The following is a 25,670-nucleotide window of genomic DNA, read 5'->3' as shown; positions in this document are numbered from 1 at the left end:
AATTTTATTAAAACTAATAATATCAAGATTAATCTACTTGAATGATTAATAAGATGATATATAACTAATTTCTTATTTTAGCCAATGTTTAATATAAATTATCTAAGCAAATATTTGACATAAATAAAAAATATATAGAGAGAAATTCTAAAAATTTTTTATACACATGAATTTTAATTAAAAATGATTAATTTGAATATTCAAGTATAGCTTTTATGTCTTTCTAAATTCTCTAGGACAAAATTTATTTGCAAGTTAACAAATTATCTCGAATATTCAATGCAAAGTCAAGAATAAATAATTCTACAATGTGATTGTTAAATTTGTTATTTATCTCTTGTGATTTGAATTTAAAGTGACTATAAAACCATCAACTTTGTAATGATATATATATATATATATATCATTTCTCATAAAATAATCCACCTTATGGAATAAAGATAACATCATGTTTTTCTTAAATTTTGAAGAAGATTTTGCATTACAAATTTCAACCAATATAAATTTCTAAATTTTGTATGAAAAGAGAATTTTTTTATGAATTTTGGGAGATTTATATAAAATATTTTGGAAAGTATTTTATAACACTACTGTATTTAATGAGAAAATTACAATCTTTATGATAAACTATTTAAAATAACTATCAAATAATTATTAAACCCCTACTTGGTTCCACTGATGCGAGTCAACAATGACATTTGTTTGGAGGATTGAATGCTAAAATGTTACTTCAAGCAAATCACATTAATAGACTGATACCCATCAACTACATGATTTAAGCTAAGAAATAAGGATCAATAATATGGATCTGAACAGGTCTATGTTTAAGATAAGCATGCTGACATCATATGAAATCATAATGTTGTAATTGATGATAATGCAAGAGAATTAAGTAAATAGACAACAATCATATCAATCGGTTAATCTAACAGAGACTATTTCCAAAATAGTTACAGATGAAAGGTAGCATATTAGAGAACAATGTCACATATCAAGAATAAAGAAAACAAATAACATACAATACACATCCAAAGGATCATCTCTTTAAAGAAAAGCAGTAGGAATCAAATAAATTCAATACCATACAAGCCAGTAATGAATATCTTCATCCTTATCTGGCACTACCCCAACTCACAAGCAAAGAATGACAGCAGGCTGAGTCATGAGACTAATAATCACATTCTATTCTGGTACCATGTTCCCTTGTCCTTCTTTCTACATTAAGATTCTGGCTATGCCACTCTACTTCTCAAAGCAATGGATTAAGAAGAGCCCCACCAAGCCAGAAGCTCCATTGATAGGCCATAAAGCAGCCCTTGTTCTCAAGCAAGGTACTGAAATCACTTGGCCTTTATTCCTCTTGTTTCCCCCTCCCTGCATATTTAAGCGCCACCTTGCCACATCTCTTAAACCAACCAGTTTGCAAAGTAGCCATGGCGTTAACAGCAACAACAACAGCCCAAAAAATGCATTCAATAAAGGGAGACCGCCACCTCTTTGCGTCGTCGGACGATAGCATTGTTCTGAAACAGATGCACGAGACACACAAACCTGAGGGACGCGACATAGATGTGCGCCCCATACTCCATGTGGTCGAGGATGTCTTCCGCCGGACCACGCCTACCTTCGTTATGGTACCATTTGATTGGCTAACTATTTTTCTCTGTATACATGACAGCCAAAACTTTTTCTTGTTCATCAATGGTTAGTCATAACACTGCTTCGGTTGTTGAATGGTTTTGATTGGTGCTATTCTGCAGACAGCGCTGATGTCCCAAGCACACCTGGAGGCGGATGTTCATGATGGCGCAAACCAGACTGGACTAACCTTAATGCTAGAGGCAATTGCTTTCACCGTTCACAGGATCACCTATGAGGTTATTAGTAATGATACCATATCTTCATTTTTATTCTTCCCAGTTTAACTTTATACAAGTCATTGTGTAACTAAGGCAAGCAGGCTCGTGAGCGGGCTCAAACTTCATTTGATAAATGATTGATGAACTGAACTCGATGAGCTAATAAGCCAAACTCAAGTCAACTCCAACTCGAACTTTGAGCTCATTTAAAAAAAAAATATTAATATTAATTATATTCAAAATATATTAAATTTTAGATTTTATTTTTAAATTATAAAAAATGGTTTAAATATGATATTTTCTATCTTATGTCAAGTGATTTCTTTTATTTATCTTATTATTGCTAGTTTGATTTGTTATTTTATTATAAAATTAGCTTAAATTAATATTATTTCCTTTATTTCATAATAAACAAGACGGCTTGAGCTAGTTAACTTAAGCTTGAGCCCAAATTTAACTCGATTAATTGATTAAGCTCAAGCTCATATTAAGGGTGGCTCGAGCTCCACTCGACTCGTCTACACCCCTAATCCTAACCAAACTTGAAATGCTTTTCTACAATTTAACTGACCTGCAATTTTTCACTGGACATTAGCAAGGATATTTGTAGTTCAATAAACTTCAATCAAAATCTAAGGAATTCACGTATCTCCTATAGAATTCTCTAGATTGTTTTTTTCAAAAAAAAAATAATCTAATGAATTCTATAGGATTGAGGTGATGTCCTGCATAGTTCCAAAGAAAGGCTGATTTGCTGAACAGTATTTTCTATTGGTTCTTTAGGTGACATACAAGTGCTCGGGTGGCGGCGAAGCCCACACAACAACTATGGCCGTGTTCCAAGTTTTATCAACCTATACATGGGATGCAAAAGCAGTTATGGCCTTGGCTGCACTGGCGGTGAACTATGGTGAGTTTTGGCTGACAGCGCAGCTCCACAGTGCAAACCCCTTAGCCAAATCTTTGGCACTCCTTAAGCAGGTTCCGGACATCATTGAACATACAAATGTCCTCAAGCCTAGATTTGACGCCATTAACAACCTCATCAGAGTCATGCTCGATGTCACAAAGTGCATCATTGAGTTTACTGAACTTCCTTCTGAGTACATCTCCCCAGAATCCCCACAAATGGGAGCTGCCATGACTCATATTCCAACTGCTGTCTATTGGGTGGTTCGAGGTGCCGTTGCCTGCATCTCTCAGACCATTGCGCTCATTGGCATTGGCCATGAGTAAGCTCAATCATTAACCCAATAACTATTAACTACAAATGAGCATTAATTACAAATGAGCATTAATTAATTGGTTAGGGGATCAACATCCATCTTCAGTGGTTTCAAAATTTTTAAAAAATGACCCAATATTTTAGTTGATGAACTTACCCTAATGATTATGGTCCTTTCAGGCATATCAGCTCAACAACAGAGGCATGGGAGCTCTCCACAATAGCTCATAAACTTGCCAACATTCATGGGCACCTCACTAAGCAACTTGAACTTTGCCATAAACACATTGGTAAAGTTCTAAGCAACTCTGGAAAAGCTCAAACATTTAAATATGTTCATTTATATCTAATCGAACATAACCAATTAACTGAATCATGTAGATGAAAAGAGGGACCTTGAAGCCTATCAAACACTGGTTCGGCTTTTTGAAACAATCCACATTGATAACATGAAAATCCTCAGGGCACTCTTATACTCCAAGGATGATCTTCCCCTCTTTGATGGCTTGACAAAGAAGAGAGTTGGACTTGACGTTCTGAGAAGAAAAATTGTACTGCTTTTCATCAGTGACCTCGATATCAGCCCTGAGGAGCTCTTCGTTCTCATACAGATATATAATGACACACACCATGGAAAGGTTGAACGACAGTATGAAGTCGTCTGGTTGGCTGTCACTGATAGACATCGTCCCTGGACTGAGAACAGAGAAGCAGATTTCAATCGTTTAGTCTCAAATATGCCATGGTACACACTGCACCATCCCTCACATCTCCAGCCTGCAGTTATCAAGTACATCAGGGAAGTTTGGCATTTTGATAAGAAGCCTATTCTGGTGGTCCTAGATCCCCAAGGAAAGCTCGTTTGCCCCAACGCTCTTCACATGATATGGATATGGGGAAGCCTGGCCTATCCTTTTACCAGTAGCAGGGAGGATGCTTTGTGGAAGGAAGAGACATGGAAGCTCGAGCTCCTAGTCGATGAGATCGACCCTGCCATTCTGAACTGGGTAAGGGAAGAGCAGCATGTTTGCCTCTATGGTGGAGATGACATTGAATGGATCAGGAAATTCACAAAGCTCCTGAGGCAAGTGGCGCATGATGCCAGGGTTCCCATAGAGATGGTTTATGTAGGCAAGAGCAACCCAAAGGGGGTGAAGAAGGCAATAGCAGCCATCAAGGCTGAAAAGCTAAGTAACTACTGGGAGGATCCAGCAATGGTGTGGTTCTTTTGGGTGCGTTTGGAGAGCATGTGGCACTCCAAGATGCAGCGTGGCAGAAGCATTGAGGATGACCCAATCATGCAAGAAGTAATGCAAATGCTCAGTTTCGATGGAAGTGATGAGGGATGGGCAGTCATCAGCCACAGGTCTTTTGATATCTTAAAGTCGCATGGCAAGACGCTGTATGACTGTTTATTGAACTATGATTTATGGAAGGAGAATGTTGAGAATGAGGGGTTTATCCCGGCACTCGCCAAGGCGCTGCTTCCTTACCACACCCATGAGCATTGCACGCGTCTCATTCTCCCAGGTGACACGCAACAAATCAAGGAGAAGGTGATTTGTGCGCAGTGCAAGCGTCCCATGGAGAAGTTTGTGCTCTACCGCTGCTGCAAAGACTGAGAATACTGCCATTTTCTACTTTTATGGCTTCATATCGAGCGACGAAACTGTGATTAGATACTATGGTGTGATTAAGCATTATAATTTAGGAGAAGAATTGCTTGTCTTTTATGGAGTGAGGCTGCTGTGCTCGCGGTCACTATATTGTTGATTTTTTTATCATTTTTACAAATATTGTAACTATGGTCTTTAAAAACTGTATAATATGATACCTGCATGACATGTCGCATCCTCCTTTGCTGCTTGAGGAGGTAAGGTATAGGTTGGTTTCAACTTGTCTTCCACTCAATTTCTGAGCTATATCTACGTTGGCATTTCTGTTTTTGGACCACATTTGTTTTCTTATTCCTAGGGTAAACCTTACCCAGGTTTCGTTTATGTATGATTATCTGTGTTACTGAGCTTCGGATAAAAAGAAAGATGGTTTTCTTTGTCTTGATATTCTGAGCCTTTCTAGGTTCTTGTTATTTTTTCTCTCTTCTGTATTATATTTTCCTTCCTACTGCATTCCAAGATAGCTCAAAATTTTAACATGATATCAGAGCCCCTTGCTTACCCACACTATGAATCCCGTCTCCAGCTCTTTAGCCAACATCGCTACTCCCCCTGCCATCCCTAATTCTCTACCTCATGATCACCCAATTCCCACCAAACTTCAGTTCCTCATCACCCACATCAAGAACAACATTTCCAACCCTCTAAATACAGAAAATCATCTCACACTGAACGCTCAAGTCATGAAGTTATTCAAAGCTAAAGAGTACGAGGGCTTCTTGACTGAAAATTATTTCCACCATCCTGCACCGTTGTTGATCCTTCCGGCGGTGAGGTTGCCAGCCCCGATTATACTCAATGGATGATAATTGACCAAAATCTTGCTGCTGCCATCTATTCAATTATCTCCCCCTCAATTCTTGCTATGTTCTTAATATTGACACGTGCGGCTATTTAACATACTAACGATCGTCGTCTTCAATCAACCAACCAGTCAAGAATACTTCAAATCAAGTACGAGCTCCACACCTTAACATGCAAGGCAAAACCATGACTCAATATCTATCGGACATCAAACGGAGGGTCGATCTGCAGGGGCGGCCCTTCTTTTGAAGACATAATCCTCAACAGTCTTAACAATATTCATTCATTATCCTGCCTTCAAGACTGCTATTCGTGCCAATATCCAACCTCTCAAAGAAGATGATCTTTGAGGAACTCACACTTGCCCAAGACATGACCAATGACTCCCAACATGCCCACCACACTGCACTCCTGTCATCACATGACACAGGCAAATTTTGGAATTCATATTCCAACTTAATTATTGACACAACCTTTCGGCCCAACTGAGACAGCAACTCTCGGCCCAACAATACTTCAATTGTTGACCCCAGGTCACGACCCCCTATATCCACCGCAAAAAAATTAAAAGTATATGCCAGATTTGCAACAAGCCCGGACACTCCGTTCTTAAGTGTTGGCATCGTCATGACAAAAATTATCAATATTTAATGACTCTAATCATTGATTCTAAATCTTATTCAAATAATTCTTAGTACCCGGACAGCGGAGCTTCTGAGCACCTCACGGCTGATTCAAATCACATCTCACAATCTCAATAATATACCACAGACACCAATATCACAATCGATAATGGACATTAACTCTCCATCGCTAACACTGATAAGGACTTCTACCAATTTCGACACGTAAGTTATTACTAACAAATTTTCATTATGTACCTAATCTTCCTTACAATTTTTATTAGTTCATAAACTTCTACTAACTCCTATGCTATTATTTTCACGGTTAATGGATATGCTATCAAGAATTTATAGACCAGCCAAAAAATTCTTGAAGGACCATGAATGTAAGGACTTTATCCCATTCCTTCATTGGGTCCCACTTCAAAGTGATATCTTGCTCTACTCACTCTTCAATAAGTACCAATCTCTGGCATAAAAGATTCGGTCATCCTAGTCATCAAGTTCAACGATCCCTTATTCGTCTCTTTGTCATCACCTTTAGAAATTCAATTGTACTTCATGTCACTTCACCAAGAGTCACAAATTACCTTTCATGGCTTCTACTTTTCAAGCATCTCATCCACTACATATAATACTTTCTGATGTAAGGGGCCCATCCCCAATTTCTTCTTTGCAATCTTTAGATATTATGTTGTCTTCGTAGACGATTACTCATGTTTTCTTGAATTTACTTACTCAAACATAAAAATAAAACTCTGAAAAAATTTATAAAGTTTAAGCAACTCATACTCTGCTTAACCAAAAATTTAAAATTCTAAGTATTGACGGGTGGGGTGAGTATCTTAATCATAACTTCAAGCTTTTCTTAAAAAATATGGCATTTCTCATCATAAACTTGTCCTTACACACCCGGATAGAATTGTGTCGTTGAATGCAAACATCAAAATCTTCTAGAAACAACTCGTACTGTGCTGCAAGAGGCTTCGTTACGTCATACCTGAATAGAATGGCTTGCTCGTCAGAAATATTTGGTTAAGGTAGATTGCTTCGTTAGACTGAATGTTTAGGACGAGTAGATAATAATCTGTGTTTTCTTTGTTTGGACTAGGCTTCGATGTTTCACTTTATTCGGTGAACATCAATTTAGTCTTAGGATTCTGAGGTTGTTCGTCTAGTACATAAATCCTCACATTCATGGGCTTTCTCACTATCTTAAATCGTGGAATATAAGTTTTAAATTTCTAAATAAATTGCAGGAATAAAAAATCAAATAGTTGTTCTTTCAAAGATGTAAAGTCAAACCATATGTTAGTTTGATATGTCACTGAGGTTTTCTTGATATCTTCGACGTCTCTTACTTTTCATTCTTTTAGGTTCCACATTGAGTTTTTCCCATTTAATATTCCTATAATCAATCGTGGAAACTTTCTATTTAATTTTCCTATAATCAATCGTAGAAATTAAACTTTGAATTCATTAAGACAATCCCAATCTTAATCGAGATTTTTCTTAAGTAATTTCGGTCGCTTGAGATATAATTAAGTACAGAGGCTTACGCCAATAAAAAAATTAGTAATACAGATAATCTAAACCTATCTAATCTTCGTATTCGATAAGGGAAAGATATGTTGGTATTTTCGCAGACCAAACAAATATCATAAATTTTCTAGTTTAAATAATTGAACACATTATTAAGTGATAATCTCATACTTCAAGATAATACATCACTTATAATGTCGTGTTCGATTATTTAAGCAACTAAATATTCGAGATATGTTCGGTCTTATATTTTTAGAATCAAAACCCTCTTCAAAACAAAAAAAATAAAGAAATAAATAAAACCAACAACTCCTCAATCCCTTTTTTCATATTTAATATGAAGGTTAATGGATGCAGCTCATAAGCTAGTGTCTCCCCCAAAAAATTATTACCATGTTTTCTTTGATTTTCCTTCAATAACAATAAATGCTAATGTGAAAAGACAATTATTACCATCAAGTGTGTTTGTAGGTAATCACACTCTCAAATACTTAGATTTAAGTAACAATCATTGAGGCCCTCTAGATGCCTACAACCAACTAAAAAATTATATATGCTAACTTTAAAGCTAACAAAACTCTCTTGAATGAACAACTAGAATTATCAAAGATGTGTGTAATATGTGAACCTAGAATTCTGTTAACGAGCTCTACTCCAAATGTGAGAACCCAGTTATAATTTTCATTCATAAATAAAAAATTATGTCTCGGACTACCTCTCTTGAGAGCCAAATTTTCATGTAAGGAAGTGATAATCCATAATTCATCTCCAAGCTTAATACATACCGACAGGTCCGCGACAATAAAGTAATGAATTATCTTCTAAGCATTGAATGGAAAACTAGCACACTCTCAGATAATTAAAAAGAAATAAGCAGGAGGAAACGTCTCAAATTTTACATGAAAACCCTACAAAGGGGAAAAAACTACAAACCTAACCCAGTTGAAATAATTTACTAAGAATGATTAGAGTGCATGTTCATTCTTCTCCTGAATTAGGGAAGATAAAGTTACAGAGATGAATATTGTAGATGTATAATAGTGGTTCATCGATAATAGACATAATCTAGCAGCAATGAATGTAGTTCTCAGTGGTAAGAGTATAGAAGAGTCCTAGTCGATTGCTATGGAGGCCTGTGAAGGTTGGAAGCGGTGGTCGCGGAGCCAGCTTGTTGTATACGTCACGATTGAAAGCCATGGTAGTAGTTGACTGTGTGAACCATAAGTGACCACTTCAGGAATGTTAGTTGGATACAAAGCTTGTAGTAGAAAGTTGCATAAGTTGTGAGCTATATGGGTTGTAATTAGTCATAGAGGTCATAGTGGTGAGCTGTGATGGTGTTCATAGGCTGCAAAGGCTAGAGTCGGGAGCTGCACGAGTTGTGAATCATGTAGGTCATAGTGGTGAGTTGTGATAACATCCATAGACCACAAGGGTCAGAGTCGGGGGCTACATGAGCTGTGGACCATGTAGGCTATTGTGGACCATGTAGGCTATAGTTGGTCATGTAGGCCGTTGTGGCGAGCTGCGATGATATTCGTAGGTCGCAAGGGTCAAAGTCATCAGCCACATGAGGCGTCGACCACGTAGGTCATTATCAGTCATGTAAGTCATAGTAGTGAGCTGCAATGACATCCATAGGCTGCAAGAGCCAAAGTCAGAAATTACACGAGCTGAAAACCAAGTAATCTATAGTTAATCACATAGGCCGTAGTTGCAGGTTGTGATGACATCTATAGAGCACAGAAGCCGGAGTTGGGAGTTGTACAAGCTAAAGTCCACGTAGGTGGTAGTAGATCACATAGGTCATGGTGGTGGGCTGTGATAATATCAATAGGCTGGAGAGCTTAGAGTTGGAGCTACACGAAGTGTGGACCATGTTTGCCGAAGTTGGTAGCATATGTCATAGTGGTTAGTTGCGATGACGTTCGTAGGTCGTAGAGGCTGGAGTTGGGAGTTACACAAGCTGTGGACCACATATGTTGTAGTTGGCCATGTAGGCAATAATGGCAGGCTGTAATGATGTCCGTATGCTCCAAGGCCTCAAGTTGGGAGCTGCATGAGTTAAAGACCATTTAGGTCGTAGTGGTCACATAAGCCATAGTGGTGGGCTGCGATGACATCTATAAACCACAATGACCGAAGTAGGGAGTTGCATGAGTTGTGGTTACATAGCTCATAGTTGATCATGTAGGCCGCAATGATGAGTTGTGAAGATGTCTATAGGTCATGGTGATCGGAGTCAGAAGCTGCTCAAGTTGTGAACCATATAGATCGTAGTTGATCATGTAGGCTATAGTGTGAGATGTTTTCGCATTCGTAGACCGCAAGGGTTGAAGTCGAGAGTTGCACGAGATATGAACCACGTAAGCCTTAGTTGGTCATGTGGGTCGTCGTGATGAGTTGTGATGACGTCTGCAGGCCGTGGGGGTTGGAGTCGAGAGCTGCAAGAGTTATGAACCATAAAGTTCATAGTGGTAAGCTGTGATGACTTGTGTAAGCTACGAATGTTAGAGTCAGGAGCTACACGAGTTGTGGACCACGTAGGTCATAATGGTGAGTTGTGATGATGATTAAAATTGCAGGGGTCAGAGTTGGGAGCTGCACAAGCTGTGAACCATATATTTCATAGTTGGTCATTAGGTGGTGAGTTGTGATGAAGTCCATAGGCTGTGGAAGCTATAGTTGGAAACTGCACAAGCTGTGGACCATGGAAGTTGTAGTTGATCACGTAAGCTGTGGTGGTGAGTTGTGATGATATTTGTAGGTCGTAAGTCCGAAGTCGAGAGTTGCATAAGTTGTAGACCACGTAGGTTGTAGTTGGTCGCATAAGTTGTAGTGGTGAGTTGTGATGACGTCCATAGACCGTAAGGACCTGAATCAGGAGTTGCACAGAGAGAGCTTTAAGAGTCTGGAGAAAGTCACCATCTTCAGAGTATATTGTTACATTATCTTAGAGAGGTATCATTGCACTATCAGTGGGGGTCCGTTATTACTTTGCAATGTGCACTGAGATTTCGTAGTGCACGTTATTACTTTATAAGAGACTTCATTGCATAGAGTTGGTGGCAGTCCATCATGGCCCCTTAGGAGTTGCCTGGAAGCGGTGACAACCAGAGTTGGTTGCAGGTGGTGGCAATCAAAGATGGTCGTCGACAGTGGAAGCCAGAGTTGGTCGGAGATGGCGTTTGTGGCCGACGGTGGCTGCAGTAGCAAGTGTTGGACAGAGACAGCGGCAACAAGGGTTGGACGTAGGTGGCGGCGCCCGGAGTTAGCTGGAGTAGTCATAGGTGGCGATGGCCAGGGTTGGCTGATGGCTGTAGGAGCGAGAGTTGGTTGTAGGTGATGTGGCTGATCGTGGTTAGTGTTGGTTAACAGTTGCAGGAGCAAGAGGTCGACGGTGGTTAGTGACTGTAGAAGCGGGAGATGTACATCAGATCGTCGGTGCAGGATCGTATACTTTAGCTCCCTCTGCACCAGACTTTGCGCTCCCTCTTACTTAGGGTCTACTTTTTCTTTCAAGAGAGGGAATAACGCTCTATTTATAGAAGGAATCTAGATTACTATTTATTGAATGAATCAGAGAGATTTACTTGATTGGATGTCGGTCGATTGATATTTGAGTGTCTTAATGAAGTCAGAATTGAGCGATTTATGGCTCATTTCATTCATCTTACTGATGTGCTCAATTTGACTAAAAACTTTTCAAATTTCGAATTTGTCTAACCTTCTAAATATGCCTGAAAAGCTTCCAAAAAAATTTAATGACTTGATCGGAGCTTTATTTGACTCAGATTGAACTGATTTTGGAATCATTAGATCTGTTTAGTGGATCCGATCAGTTTGAGGGTAAGCTTGTTGAAATTGAAATTCTGGATGATATTTAATCAAAGTTTGAATGTATCTTACTCAAAAAATTGCCTCAAGATCAATGTAATGCCTTGAAATTCATGCCGAATGATGGAGATTTGTTGATGGCGTATCAAAGCTATCATTAATTTATCTTAGAGGGACATCTGGATATTTCTTCATAATGTCTTGTACTTCATTGGCTACCCAAGAGGCCAAGAGCAAGTTACATGTTTATTTCCGACTTTATTACACCAGGGTAAGAGCGTGCTCCATCTAATTTGCTAACTTCAAATATCTCACCATTTGCACATGATAATGCACGTATGCTCCAAGAACATCCTTGATGTGCACACATAGCCATAACTTTCCTTTTATCACGTCCTCAAATTTTTACTTCAAAATTATTGCTAATAGCTTTAGTTCGAATGGTAAATTTGAAATTTTTTGAGAATTTAAAGCGTGTACCAACAGAAAAAGCTGAAGAATGTATCAACAAAGCAAAATTCAACATAAGCTAAATGAGAGTTTGAAGTGAGTATAAATTCAAATTTCTGGAAAAATGTTACACTTATGCTTAAACATTCATTCAGTTTACGAATAAGAAGTTCAACGAGCAAAAACAACATAAACTAATCACCTCTTAAATTCCAATAATAGCTTTGAAATTACAAAATGACAAAGAGCAATTCCCAAACGCCTCAAAATCATCAACAAAGAGAAATACATAGTGAATGTAAATAGAAAAAAAAAACATAGTAAAAAAAGCTAACTCCATTTCCAAGACAAATTAATCTACCTTATGAAGAGTATATATCTAATTTTAGGTGGGTTTTTGACATTTTTTTTCTAAGCGATCAAATACATCAATTATACCTATAAGATACATCTAAGTAGTAATAGAACAAATATGATTTGTGATGGTAAATATATTGGATTTGTGCCTAAGCAATTTGAACCATGTGAATCTCATGCAATTGTTGACAAATATGGCGAAATAATGATGTCCAGAATGTGTCTGGACATATATGATCCTCATATGTGGCAAAGTATCATATAAAATACATGGCTACATATGATTATTACATTAAAAAAGCAACCTTTATTGTTTTTCTAAAGGATAAAAATGATTAGCATTACAGCCATTTTATTTAAACATATCATACTTTAATTTACAGCAACACAATTTCTTAATTGATAGACAATCAAAACTATTTTGTCATATAGAGGGCAGCACTTCACAACCGCCTTGTTTCTATTGAGATACATCACAATTACTTTTCATCGTGATTGGGTCTTTTCATTAACATAGTTAACAAATATGTTATATTATGCAAAAGTTTAGGCTCATTTTGTCCGCTTAAAAATTAGTGTAATGTAATTATTATAGTTTATGTCAACCACCTAAAAATCATCAGTAAAGAGCAAAGTAAAAAAAATGATCCATTTCTAATACAGCATAGCAAAAACAAACGCTCGTGATGGTTGGAAATCGACCATCCTATAAGTTCTACCACAGATGGCGTACCTTCAGTGTTTGGCATAAATCAAATAACGATCAGATAGAAAGCGGAGTGGACATGGACGGGAATCGCTCAACATTTGAGCTCGCGAAACGCCACTGTCATGCTCTCGTGAATGACCTGACCCTTCCATTCCTAATGGGAGCAAAATACTGAATGAGACAACGAGTGCCCAAGGTTAGGGAAGGTAAAACAATAGCCAAAATAAACAAGCAACAAGCGACGGGAGCCGGAACTTACTTGGTTTTTCAGCACCAAGCGCACAAAGAGATCTACGGAGGGCGGAAACTGTTCTCCTATTTGCCTATTCCTGTGAGAAAGGGAGCAATGGTCGCTGCTTGCAGATCGAACGCCAGAGCGGCCCTACGCGTGGCTTGCTGCTTGCGAATAAAAGGTTGGAGCGGTGCTCGCTGCTTGCGGAGCGAAGGAAAGGCAAGCTGCTTGTTTATTGCGGAGTGAAAGAGCGGAGCTGAGAAGGGGGAAGCGGAGCGAGAGCTCTATGAATTCCATGGAAAAAGTAGAAGTGCAGGTGCTGGTCGTGGAGACGGCGAATCGAGTGGGGAATTTACGAAGTGGTTTATTTGATGAGGGGAGAAGTTTCGGGGCTGTTTGGTTAGAGTTAAATTGTAATTATTAAAATTTGTAATTTTAAATTTATTAAATTTTGAGCCAGTTAAGTTTGACAATTATTTTGTATGTTTGTAAGTAAATATTGATAAGTACTAAAAAAATTGTTTTAGAATAATTTAATAAGATAATATTTATTAAATACATAAAAATAAATATTAAATAATATTGAAACGAAAGCATTAAGTCATAGAGCTTGAGAACTGTAAAAGATTTTTCATTTATTAATTAACGATTAAAATTACACATAACTTTTATTAATTATAATTAATTTGATAATATAAAAACTAATTATTAAATATTAATCAATTAAATTAATAAAATTAACTTAAATAATAAATAAATAAAAACAACAAACCAATCTCCCTCCTCCTCCCCGTTCGAAACCCTCCCCTATATCGTTCCCCTCTTACAATTTTGCCCAAACTTCCCAATTTTTGTCCAAAACTTTCGTTTATGTAACTCCTCTAAGGATTTCGCCCAAAAACATCGCTTTCACGAACTAACCTTCACGATACATTCGCCATTAGAGCTAGCCGGGAAGACAATGACGAGATTACGACTTATAGAGACCACCAAAACTCCTCCTTTCTCATCCTTCTGCTCCGCTCCTACCATAAACCATTGAGGAAGGTAAGCTTGCTACCGCCATTCTTCCTCTTCGCTCGTCCTATATTTAGTGGCAGTAAGTATCTTACTTAAATCTGATAAATCCGAGTTTCTCGAGCAAACGACAGAATAATTCTTTAAAACTTGCTTACAATCCAATTTATGAAAAAATTGATTTAAAGGTGCATTATTTTTATATTTCATTTTTTTTTTATGTTTATCTGAATTTAAGTTAAATCCAATGTCTAAATTCATTAATAGCATGCTAAAATCCATTGATTCACATGGGATTTGTTCACTGTAAAATAAACATAATATATATTATTTTGTTTGAAGTAAATTGAAAAAAAATAATGTATTTACTTGGGAGCCGTGAGCAGCGACAGGTGACGGAGATGAGCGGCGGGCATTGGGCAGGGGCAGCAGTGGCGACAGGTGGCGGGTGATGACGGGGGGCAGTTGTAGGTGGCGGCATGTGGAGGGCAACCTGTGCCGACAGCAGGTTGCAGGTAGCAGGCGGTGAGCGGCGGCGGGCGGTGGACGGCTGCAGCTTCGTGCGGTGGGCAGCAACCGAAGACCAATGATGGCTGGTGGTGGCGGCGGCCCACAGGCGGCAGTGGCTGGAAGAAATGCCAACGACTAGTGGCGGTGAACAGTGACGACGGGCTGGTATGCGGCGGATAGACAAAATGAACAACTCAAATTTATTTAAATTTTATATTGTATTTATAAATTTTCAAACTAAACATAAAATTTTATCAAATCTCCACTAAAGATTTACAGCAGACTAATTCACTAAACCAAGCTAATAAATCCCGAATTGCCTCCTATGATTATCACGAATCAGCATCATTTTGGGATTTACGGGAGATCCGGATTTACAGGGGCAATTTTTGCTGTTTGTCAGGATTTAGCTTAAATCGTGCAACAATCCTGCATAAAAACAAACAGGTATTAAGGTTTTATTATATAAAGAAGAATTTACATGCATAGGACGGTAACTCTTATGCAGTTATCTATCTCACACCTAAACTTTAATTTTTATATGATAAATACATTTCTTATGTATGAAAAGATGTAAATGATGTAATTCACCTTTTCATGTATAGGTGTAGATGCTTATCATGTAAAAGTATAAATTTGAGAGTGAGATAAGTAAATACATTGCGCTTCGATGCCATATGTGTAAGTTTTCTTATATTAAACTTTGGGGGTGTTAAGTAAAATATATAATTTTAGGTGGTATACATGTACATCTAGGGCTGTCAAAAGAACTCGTTGTTCGCGAACAGTTCGTGTTCTGTTCGTCAATGAGTTCGTGTTCGATTCGTTCGAGAAGTGAACGAGACGAACGTGAACATTTTTTTTTTTGGTTAGTTAAACGAACCAAACACGAACAGTGATGTGTTCGCTCGTGTTCGAATCGTTATTATTTGAAATATAAAATAATTTAAAATTAAAGTTATGATATTTTAAAAAATTAAATTTTATAAATTATAATATATAATAAATTATTAATAATAATATATTAATATACTATATTAGTAATATACTAATATAAATATTATATATTTATATAATATAAATTATATAATTAATATAATATATTATTTATATATATTAATATTAGGGATGTCAAACTTGTTCGTCGTTCGCGAACAACTCGTGTTCGGCTCATTTGTTAATAAATAAATGCGAACAACTCGTGTTCGGCTCATTTGTTAATAAATGAATACGAACAATGACTTCACGAATAATTTCAAACACGAATTTATTTCAAATAAATTAAATTTCAAACGAATCGAACACGAACACAAGCTCTGTTCGTTCTGTTCGTTCGTGTTCGATTTGTTTACACCCCTATGTACATTTACCTTTTTAATTAATATTCCAATTAATAAAATATATCTCTCCACCCATTAGACCGTACTGAACCGAAGCTTGCCCGCTTGGCGCTTGCCTTTCGGTCGAACGCTTCGGCCAGAGGTGGAGGAGCATCGGCGTTGGGAAGGAGAAGAAAATTTTTACGAAGAAGGAGCGAAGGTGACACTCGTCTTCCCCCGACCCCCACGTTTTCCCCTTGTCTACCTGTCCGTCTACCCGTGCTTATTTTCCTCTAAGTCCCGTAAATCCGCCTTACAACTGGATTTATTAAAATCGGGATTTAAGGTAAAACGGAGGAGAAATGGGATTTGAGATTCTGTAGGATTGTAAGTTGTCATTTTTGCTTTTTGGAAGGATTTAGATTGAGTCCTTCTTAAATTCTATTCAAATCCCTGCTACTAAACAGCTGCGGAAAGTTTGTGCTCTATAAGTATTTGAATTGGAAATTTCGGAAGAAGGCAGAAAAAGAATTGCTCTTCTCTGGTGCTCCAATCCGGATAAGGTATGTGATACTCTTTTATTGATTATCTTGTGCCTAATGGTAGAAAAAGATGGTTATCTTGCTTTATGGTTATTGTTGTATGGTATGTGATATTATTATGTTCAGAAACATGCTTGCGGACATGTTTTAAGCATTGTGTATGGTTATTTTGACGTGATTCTAGACTATATGTCTGATTGATTTGGCTATACTTTATCTTCTTGTCTTCTGCTTCAAAGTTAGAATCAATTTTTTCCAGGCTTTTTTTTTTCTTGTTATTTCAAGAATTAAATTTTCCATGATATACTTTTAACACAGAATCTCAATTCTTTTACGATTATTTATAGCAAAGATTATATTGTAAATTCATTTGAAGTCAGTGAGTGGGAATGTCTCCGAATAAATGATTAGAAAATCAATGCATAATAATTTGAAGACGTCCACCCACCGAATCTCCTGCATACGCTGTGAGTCCTTCCGAATTTATTCTACTCAACATTTTGAAGAAAATTATTTGGGTCGAAGAAGCTGAAGTTCAGGTGATTTAAGGTTTAGACTAGTAAATTCATAAAAGTTCTGTATATTAGTTGATTCACTTGTCTTTATTTTGGTTTCTCTTAAAACTTAATAGTAAAAAAATGCTAACCATGATCACTAATATCTAAAGCATGTTCTTCCTATCAGACATTTGGTAGGGTCTTTGAAAGCATCTTATCAACAAACTGGTCTGCCCTCCTCGATAGCCAAAGTAGAATGCTCAGAGGGACTTTTGATCCAGGATGACTTTTGTATTGCCTTCTATTAGTTGGTCCATGCCAATGAACTGAAAGCTTCTGACGGTTCACAAAAAATACTTATTCATCAAACCGGTGCAGAAATTATGTAAATAGGATTTGCAGGATGCCAGTAAAGATGTATTTTATAGAATTTCAAAGTTTTTGTTTATAAGTGTATTTTAATTATAATGCGTATCAAGTATCAAGAAAGAGTTTTTATTTGAGGAGATTTAAATGGACATGTTGGTAAAGTGGTAGAAGATTTTAGAAATATTAATGATGTTTACGATTTTGAAGTGGTTAATGAAGAATGTATAGACATGTTAGATTTTGCTTTAGCTTATAATTTTATTGTTGCTAATATTTTATTTAAGAAAATAGATGAGCATATTATTACTAATAAAAATGGATTGAATAAAACACAAATTGATTATTTTCTTATAAGAAGAAGAGATCGACGAAAATGTAAAGATTGTAAGGTCATTTCAACTGAGAATTTAATTATTTAACATCGATTATTAGTTCTAGATTTTAAGACGAAGAGTTGTAAGATAAAAAATACTAGCAATCATTGTTATAAAATTAAATGAGGGCACCTAAAAGACACAAATAGAATTAATTTTATGAATAAACTTTAAGATTTTAAGATTTGGGATGTTCATGATTATACAAATTTAATATTAGATAAAGTAACAAACACTATTAAGCAAGTAGCAAAAATGTGCTTGGATAATCAAAAGGAAAAAGTTTTTATAATTCAAAATAGTTGGTGATAGAATAATATTGTGGAAGAAAAGATAAAATAAAAAAAATTATGTTATAAAAATTGACTTAAATGTAAAAGCTCCGAGAATTGAGAAAAATATAAAGTGATCCATATGGAGTCTAAGAGAATAATTTGTGATGCTAAAAATTCTGTTTTTATGGTATTTATAATGGATTAGATACTAAAGAGGGTGAAAAATATATGTATAAATTAGCCAAACAAACTCAAGTAAAGTGTTTTAATGATGAAAATAAAAAAATATTTTTTTTAGAAGAATATATTCAACATAAGTGGGTAAGTTATTTTGATAAAATTTTCATCGAAATTTTTTATAATACGTCAATTTTAATGATCTTAATATCGTTACTGGTAATAAAATATTTTATTTTTACTGTCGCATTAGTAAAAAAAGAAGTGGAAGAGGTTTTAAAAAAACTTGTGTGAAAAATCAGTAGAATCTGATGATATCCCAATTGAAGTGTGAAAATATTTATGAGACTTGGGAGTTTTTTGGCTTACTAAATTCTTTAATATTATTTTAAAAACTAAAAAGAGAATTGAGGAGTGGAGGAAGAGTATTTTGGTCCTTATTTTTAAGAATAAAGTGGATGCACAAGAGTGTGCAAATTATAGAGAAATAAAGTTAATGCGTCATACTTTAAAATTATGAGAGAGGGAATTAAACATAGGTTAAGTCGTATTACAAAGATTTCTCATAATAATTTACAGTTATATTAAGGCCCATAATATCATTGCTTTAATCGTTCATAATGATAATATTAAAATTTAAAAAGATAATTTCCTGACAAGATTCTTTTCAAAAAAAAAAAAAAAAAAAGAATGCAACTAGTTTTATGCCAATGTCCTACTATTTTGATTCTCTCCTTCACAGATTCCTCCTGAATAGTCAAACGGATGTAAATGGCGGTGAAAATACTGGTGCGATATGAATAAACATGTAAGATACAAATCAAGCAAATATTTTATATTAACTAGATAATAACTACTTGTTTTCAACAAATGTGATCAAGGTCACCAAATTAAAAATACAAAATGAATAGAGACAACAAAATAAAATTTTACTTAATTTGGAAGTAGAAGCCAAAGGGATGGACATGGAAAAAGTAACGAGGTAAGGAATACCATTATTGAATTTTGGACAAACTCATCAAATTTACCCAGTTAAATGGAGGAATCACTAAGCTCTCTATCACATGTATGCAAGTGAATCTTCTTTTGCTCTATTACCAAATTGAATGAGGGTGTGGTGGGTTGTGAAGGGAGATATGTATCATTGTCTAAGTATATGAATGTTTGGACATGATACCAATTCTTATTTTATGGAAGAGCCACTAAGCCCTCCAAAGGAGAAGGGAGCTTTTACTCATACCCATATATTTCTCATTATTATACTAAAAAAAATGAACATTGGATTTATGGTTTTTATGTGCTCGGATGATAGTAATTGCTATGAAATTTTTTTGTTATTTTTTTATCTTAATAGAACGTTGAAAGGCATTTTAATTGTAGTGTTGATCAATGTTTAATGAATAATCATACTTTACTCTTGGCGGAGTATCAAGAAATATAGATTTGCATGGAAGGTAAACTTGCTATTGCTTTTTGTGGAGTACCGCATTATAAACTGTACACCAAAACATGCATGAAAAATTGTCTCATAATATTTAATTCCAAGCCAAATTGAATATTAAAGCAGTTTCACACTGTTTTCTTTACATCCTATCAAATAGCTTTAGATAAAACAAAATACAATACATTTACATCCTTTGCTTTCTTAAACTGCATGAACTCTAAGTGCTTTAAATTATACAGGCTTTAAATTTGGCAAGCCGTGAATCAAATGAGCATTACATGCATGGAGAGCTGTTTTTCAACCTTCGTCGAGTGAGTTACAGCACAACTGTTCTCGCAGTGGGAGGTTAAATGACGTTCATGCGCTCAATACTCCGTTCCAGGAAGCAAATCCAGACTGTAATTGCTGGTATGCCATCTGATATCCTAAGATCGAGAATCATGGAGCGAGAGAGGTTTCGACAGAGGCGTAGAAATCCTAGTCGTGATGAGTTTTTCGTGCAAGTGCCTGAAGGGTCCAGGTGGCTCGACACTGCAACCATGCCAATGGTCCTCACTGCAGTTGCAATTGCCCTCTTTGCCAAAGTCCTGATGATGGTATGCTTAATACGTACTTCAAAAGCTATCAATTTCAGCTTTATTGCCAAATTATGTATGGTGATTACTCGTAATTTGATCATGTTCGCGGGTGTTAACAGCTGGAAGTAAATGTGCTTTGTTACTTGAACAAATATTTTGTTGCTGCTTGGTTATTTTGTTTTATGTATGCATTTTGCCGCTCACTACTAGTTTCTTTGTTTTGTGTGTTATTTATCTATGTTGTTAGAAATAATTTTTTTTGGCTCAATTCATTAAAAATACCAGAAGAACTTAACTATCAGAAGTTGAACCACCAAAAATTTTCTTTACTCGAGAAAAGAAAAGAAAAACTTTCTTGCTAAGATAAGGAGGTAATTGAGGTAACTCTAGGAGAGAGTTTGATGATGTAATGTAGAATTGTAGTTATGGATATATCTTAAGAATATAAAGAAAATAATTAAAAAGAATTATTGCTAGGGCGAGCAAATTGAAATTCCTTAGTTGAGTCAAACTTGATATAGGATAAGATGAATAGTTTTATTAAATCATCCGATAAGATTTAGGAGAGTTTAGATATATTTAAGAATAAATATGATGTTCAATATAGTGCTGATTATGGAGGTATCAACTCATGAATCACATAATGCAATATGAGAGAAACAAGCATAGGCTTTGATGAAATCGTGGGAGCTGACACAACTTGTTAGGGTCTTGAAAATAGTTTCAAGTTTATTTATTTATTAATTATTTATTATTTTTAATTTTTGATGAGATTTGAGTGATGCCTTATGGTGCCTTTGGTTTTGGGTTTGTTTATTGATATGTCTAATGATATTTTTCTTATATTTTTGGGAGGATATGTGGTTATAAATAGAAATTTATAATTTATTGATCGGGAACATTTTTGCTTGATGAATACTCAAGTTCATGTTTAATGTTGACTGCTTACTCGTGTCTTGATTTTTTTGAATGTGGTGTAAGGGTGGCTGCCAATTTTCGGAGAAAGTCATATACTTGCACTAACCTGAGGCCTTAATTTTCATTATTTTGTGAATTACTTTTTTTTTTTTCTAAATAGTTCATCACTGGCTTTTGAAGTGGTTGATTTTAGTCAAATATGTAACGGGATTTCTTTTTTCATTATGAATCCTAATCGACATGTGATTTTTTGAGAGTTCCAAATTTTTGTTAAATTTTTATTATGTGGTCAATAATTAAAATTTTTATTGGAGGAGATTTCAATGAACATATTTGTAGAGTGGTGGAAGTTCTTAAAAATATTCATGGTGGTTATGATTTTAGAGTGATTAATAAAGAAAATAAAATCATATTAGTTTTTGCTTTAGCTTATTATTTTATTAATTCTTATATTATATTTTTAGAAAGGAGATGAGCATATTTTTACTTATAAAAATGGATAATGGATATAATAAAACACAAATTGATTATTTTCTTATGAGAAAAAAAGATTATTTTATCTATGGTTCAAAGTGATGGTGATATAGATGGGGATGTTATTAGTAGAATTTAGGTGGGTTGGTTGAAGTGGATGAACGGGCCTATTGTGTGATAGAAAAGTACTACTTAGACTGAAAGGAAAATTTTATAAGATAATGGTGAGACCTCCAATGCTTTATTGCGTTGAATGTTGGCCTTTAAAAGAGAAGCATAAGACTAAATTAAGTGTTGCCGAGATGAGAATGCTTAGGTGGATGAGTGACTTTACAATTGGAGACAAAATGTGAAATGAATTTATCCGTGATAGGGTTGGTGTAGCTCCAATGGCGGACAAAATTAGAGAGAGTCGCCTTAGATGCTTTAATCACATTAAATGTCGACCATCTGATGATCCGGTTAGGAGAGTAGATGTTTTAGATTCGACTTATGTTAAGAAAGACAGAGGTAGACCTAAAAAAATTTGGGCATATTATATAAAAAATGATCTTAATTTATTAGAATTAAATAAAAATATGTCACTCAATAGGGCGCAATGAAGAAAAAGGATTCATGTAACCACCCCACTTAGTATGATAAAGACTTGTTTTTATTGAAAAAAAGAGGTCGCTGAGAATGTAAAGATTTTAAGATCGTTTCAATTGAAAATTCAAGTACCCAATACTGATTATTAGCTCTAGATTTTAAGATGACGAGTTCGAAGATAAAAAATATAATGAAATATTGTCATAGAATTATATAAAAGTACCTAAAAGACAAATAAAATTATTTTTATTTAGAAAATTTATGATTTTAATATTTGGGTTGTTCATGAAGAGGCTAATTTTATATGAAATTATGTAACAAGCACTATTAGATAAGTGACGAACAAAAGATGTATTTGAAAATTAAAAAAAAATTATAAATAAAAATAGTTGGCGGTGAAATCATAATTTCCAAGAAAAGTTAAAATATAAGAAGTTTTGTTATAAAATTTGATTTAAATATAAAAGCTTAGAGAACTGGAAAAAATAAGGTTGCCCGTAAGGAGTTTAAGAGAATAGTTTGTGATGTTAAAAATTCTATTTTTTAATAATTTTTATAACATATTAGATACATAAGATGGTGAAAGATATATGTAGAAATTAGCTAAATAAAGAAAAAAAATAAAGATTTAATTCAAGTGTATTAAAAATGTAAATAAAAAAACACTTTTCTTTGTTGAAGAAATTCAACATGGGTGAGTGAGATATTTGAATGAACATTTCAATGAAGTTTTTGAAAATGTGATCGACAATAGTGATCTTAATATCGTTAATAATAATATATATTTTTTATTTTTACCGTCGCATTAGTAGAAAAGAAATTGAGGAGACTTTAAAGAAAATCAATGGTGGAAAATCAGTAAGATATGATGATATCCCAATAGAAATGTGAAAATTTTTAGGAGATTTACAATTTATTGACTTACTAAACTTTTAAATATTATTTAAAATGATGCCTTAAAAGTGGAGGAAGAGTATTTTGGTCTCCATTTTTAAAAATAAAGGGGATGCACAAAAGTGTGCCAATTATAGAGGAATTTAGTTATGCATCATATATTAAAATTATGAGAGAGAATAATTGAATATAGGTTAAGAGGTGATACAAATATTTCTCATAATTGAGAGAGTAAAGATGGATCTACATATGATTTAAATTATTTATAAAAAGTTTACGATAAGGTTCTAAGAGAAGTTCTTTGAAGAGTTCTAGATAAGAAATGTATTGATATGACTTATATTCAAGTTATTAAGATAAGTATGCTAGAGATGTTACTTATGTTGGAACAGAAGGAGAATTGACGAAGTATTTTATTATTTCAGTTGGATTACATCAGGGAACGACTTTAATCCCATATCTTTTTGCTTTGGTTATGGATGCACTTACTTGACGTTTACAGGACGATGCACCTTGGTGTGTGATTTTTGCTTATATCTTTCTTATGGATAAGACTAGGGATAGATTTCAAGATAAATTTGGATTATGGAAGTCTACATTAGAGTCTAGAGGCTTTTGTATGAGTAGGTCTAAAACTAAAAATATGGAATATATTTTTAGTAGTAGTAGATCTAGTAGCAGAGTTGTAACAATGGTGATCAAATTTTTAAAAGGAGTGAGCTTTTTAGATATCTCGGGTTTATTGTTCAAAGTGATCAAATGATTAAAAGGCCTCCATTTGAGTAGAACTAAAATTGAATACATGGAATATAATTGTAGTAGCTCTAGTGACAGAAGTGAAATTTTGGGTGATCAAATTATTAGAATGTGTGAACGATTTTGATATCTCGGGTCTGTTGTTTAAAATGATGGTGATATAGATGGGGATGTTAATAGTAGAATTCAAGTTGGTTGGTTGAAGCGGAGAATGCTTCGGGCCTTTTGTGTGATAGAAAAGTATCGTTTAGACTAAAAGAAAAATTTTATAAGATGGTGGTGAGACTTGCAATGCTCTATGGTGCTTAATGTTGGCCTTTAAAAGAGAAGCATAAAACTAAGTTAAGTGTTGCCGAGATGAGAATGATTAGGTGGATGAGTGGCTTTACACTTAGAGACAAAATGAGAAATGAATATATCCTTATAGGGTTGGTGTAGCTCCAGTGACAAACAAAATTAGAGAGAGTCGTCTTAGATGGTTTGGTCACATTAAACGTCGACCATTTGATAATCCGATTAGGAGAGTAGTTGTTTTAGATTCGACTTATGTTAAGAAAGCCAGAGGTAGACCTAGTAAGACTTAGGCTTATTGTATAAAATGATCTTAATTTATTAGAACTTAACGAAAATATGAAACTAAATAGGACGCAATGGAGAAAAAGGATTCATGTAGCCGACCACCCCATGTAGTGGGATTAAGGCTTTGTTGTTGTTGTTGTATTGTTCAAAGTGATGATGGTATAGATGGGGATATTATTAGTAGAATTCAAGTTGGATGGTTGAAGTGGAGGAATGCATCAAGCTCTTTGTGTGATAGAAAAGTACCGCTTAGACTTAAAGAAAAAAATTTCTAAGATGGTGTGAGATTTGTAATCTTTTATGGCGCAGAATGTTGGCTTATAAAAGAGAAGCGTAAAACTATGTTAAATGTTGTTGAGATGAGAATGCTTAGGCTGATGAGTAACTTGACTCTTAGAGAAAAACCGAAGCGAATATATATGTGAGAGGGTTGGTGTAGCTCTAGTGGCAGGCAAGGTTAAAGATAGCCGCTTAGATGGTTTGGTTACATAAAACATCAATCATCTAATGATATGATTAGGAAAGTAGATGTTTTAGATTCGACTTATGTTAAAAATGATAGAGGTAGACATAAAAGAACTTGGGCAAACTTGGGCACGTCGTATAAAAAATTATCTTAATTTATTAGAATTAAATGAAAATATGGCTCTCGATAGAACACTATGGAGAAAAAAAGATTCATGTAGCTTAGCCCACTTAGTGGGATAAAGGCTTGGTGTTTGTCAATAATTAAGTTATTGTTTTGCAAAACAAATTTCCTATTTTTTGGGTATACATCAAAAGTTAGTGAGGTCTTCCAATTGGTGCTGTTGGAAATTAAGAATTTCAATTTCGTTTTTTGTGATCACATTTGTTACACCAACTAGTTGCATTTGGGAACACTGACCTCTGCGACAACTTACATCAAATTTGCTTTTAAAATGTGATCAAAATTAAACACTATTGAGGTTTAGTAGTTATAAGACAGTTAGAAGTGTTGCAAATGATATAGTAACTATAGAATTCTTGAAGGAATTTTTTTACTCTCAAATCAATCTATTTCACC

The 25,670-nt window shown here is 35.0% G+C and overlaps 2 protein-coding genes across 3 annotated transcripts in view; both read left to right on the top strand.

Moving 5' to 3' along the window:
- Positions 1-1,100: 1,100 nt before the first annotated feature.
- On the top strand, positions 1,101-6,591 carry LOC110029405 (protein SIEVE ELEMENT OCCLUSION B-like). The gene is made up of 5 exons (XM_020731684.1): positions 1,101-1,634; positions 1,761-1,877; positions 2,643-3,091; positions 3,265-3,374; positions 3,466-6,591. The coding sequence occupies exons 1-5, from the start codon at positions 1,434-1,436 to the stop codon at positions 4,704-4,706; spliced, it is 2,118 nt and encodes a 705-aa protein (XP_020587343.1). The 5' UTR covers positions 1,101-1,433; the 3' UTR covers positions 4,707-6,591.
- A 9,670-nt stretch (positions 6,592-16,261) lies between these two features.
- The window catches only part of LOC110029406, a 28,337-nt gene continuing 18,928 nt past the window's right edge, over positions 16,262-25,670 (top strand). Inside the window, exons 1-3 of one of the 2 annotated variants that reach the window (XM_020731686.1) lie at positions 16,262-16,547; positions 16,628-16,723; positions 20,078-20,434. In XM_020731686.1, coding sequence (XP_020587345.1) covers positions 20,189-20,434 — 246 coding nt within the window. In that variant the 5' untranslated portion in view covers positions 16,262-16,547; positions 16,628-16,723; positions 20,078-20,188. Of the gene's footprint in view, positions 16,724-20,077; positions 20,435-25,670 lie in introns of both variants that reach the window. The other variant, XM_020731685.1, reaches the window with a different exon arrangement.

Source organism: Phalaenopsis equestris, unplaced genomic scaffold, assembly GCF_001263595.1.
Source record: "Phalaenopsis equestris unplaced genomic scaffold, ASM126359v1 Scaffold000571, whole genome shotgun sequence".
Classification (NCBI taxonomy): domain Eukaryota; kingdom Viridiplantae; phylum Streptophyta; class Magnoliopsida; order Asparagales; family Orchidaceae; genus Phalaenopsis; species Phalaenopsis equestris.
Note: the sequence above shows the minus strand (reverse complement) of the source record. Positions and strands in the feature narration are given on the sequence as shown.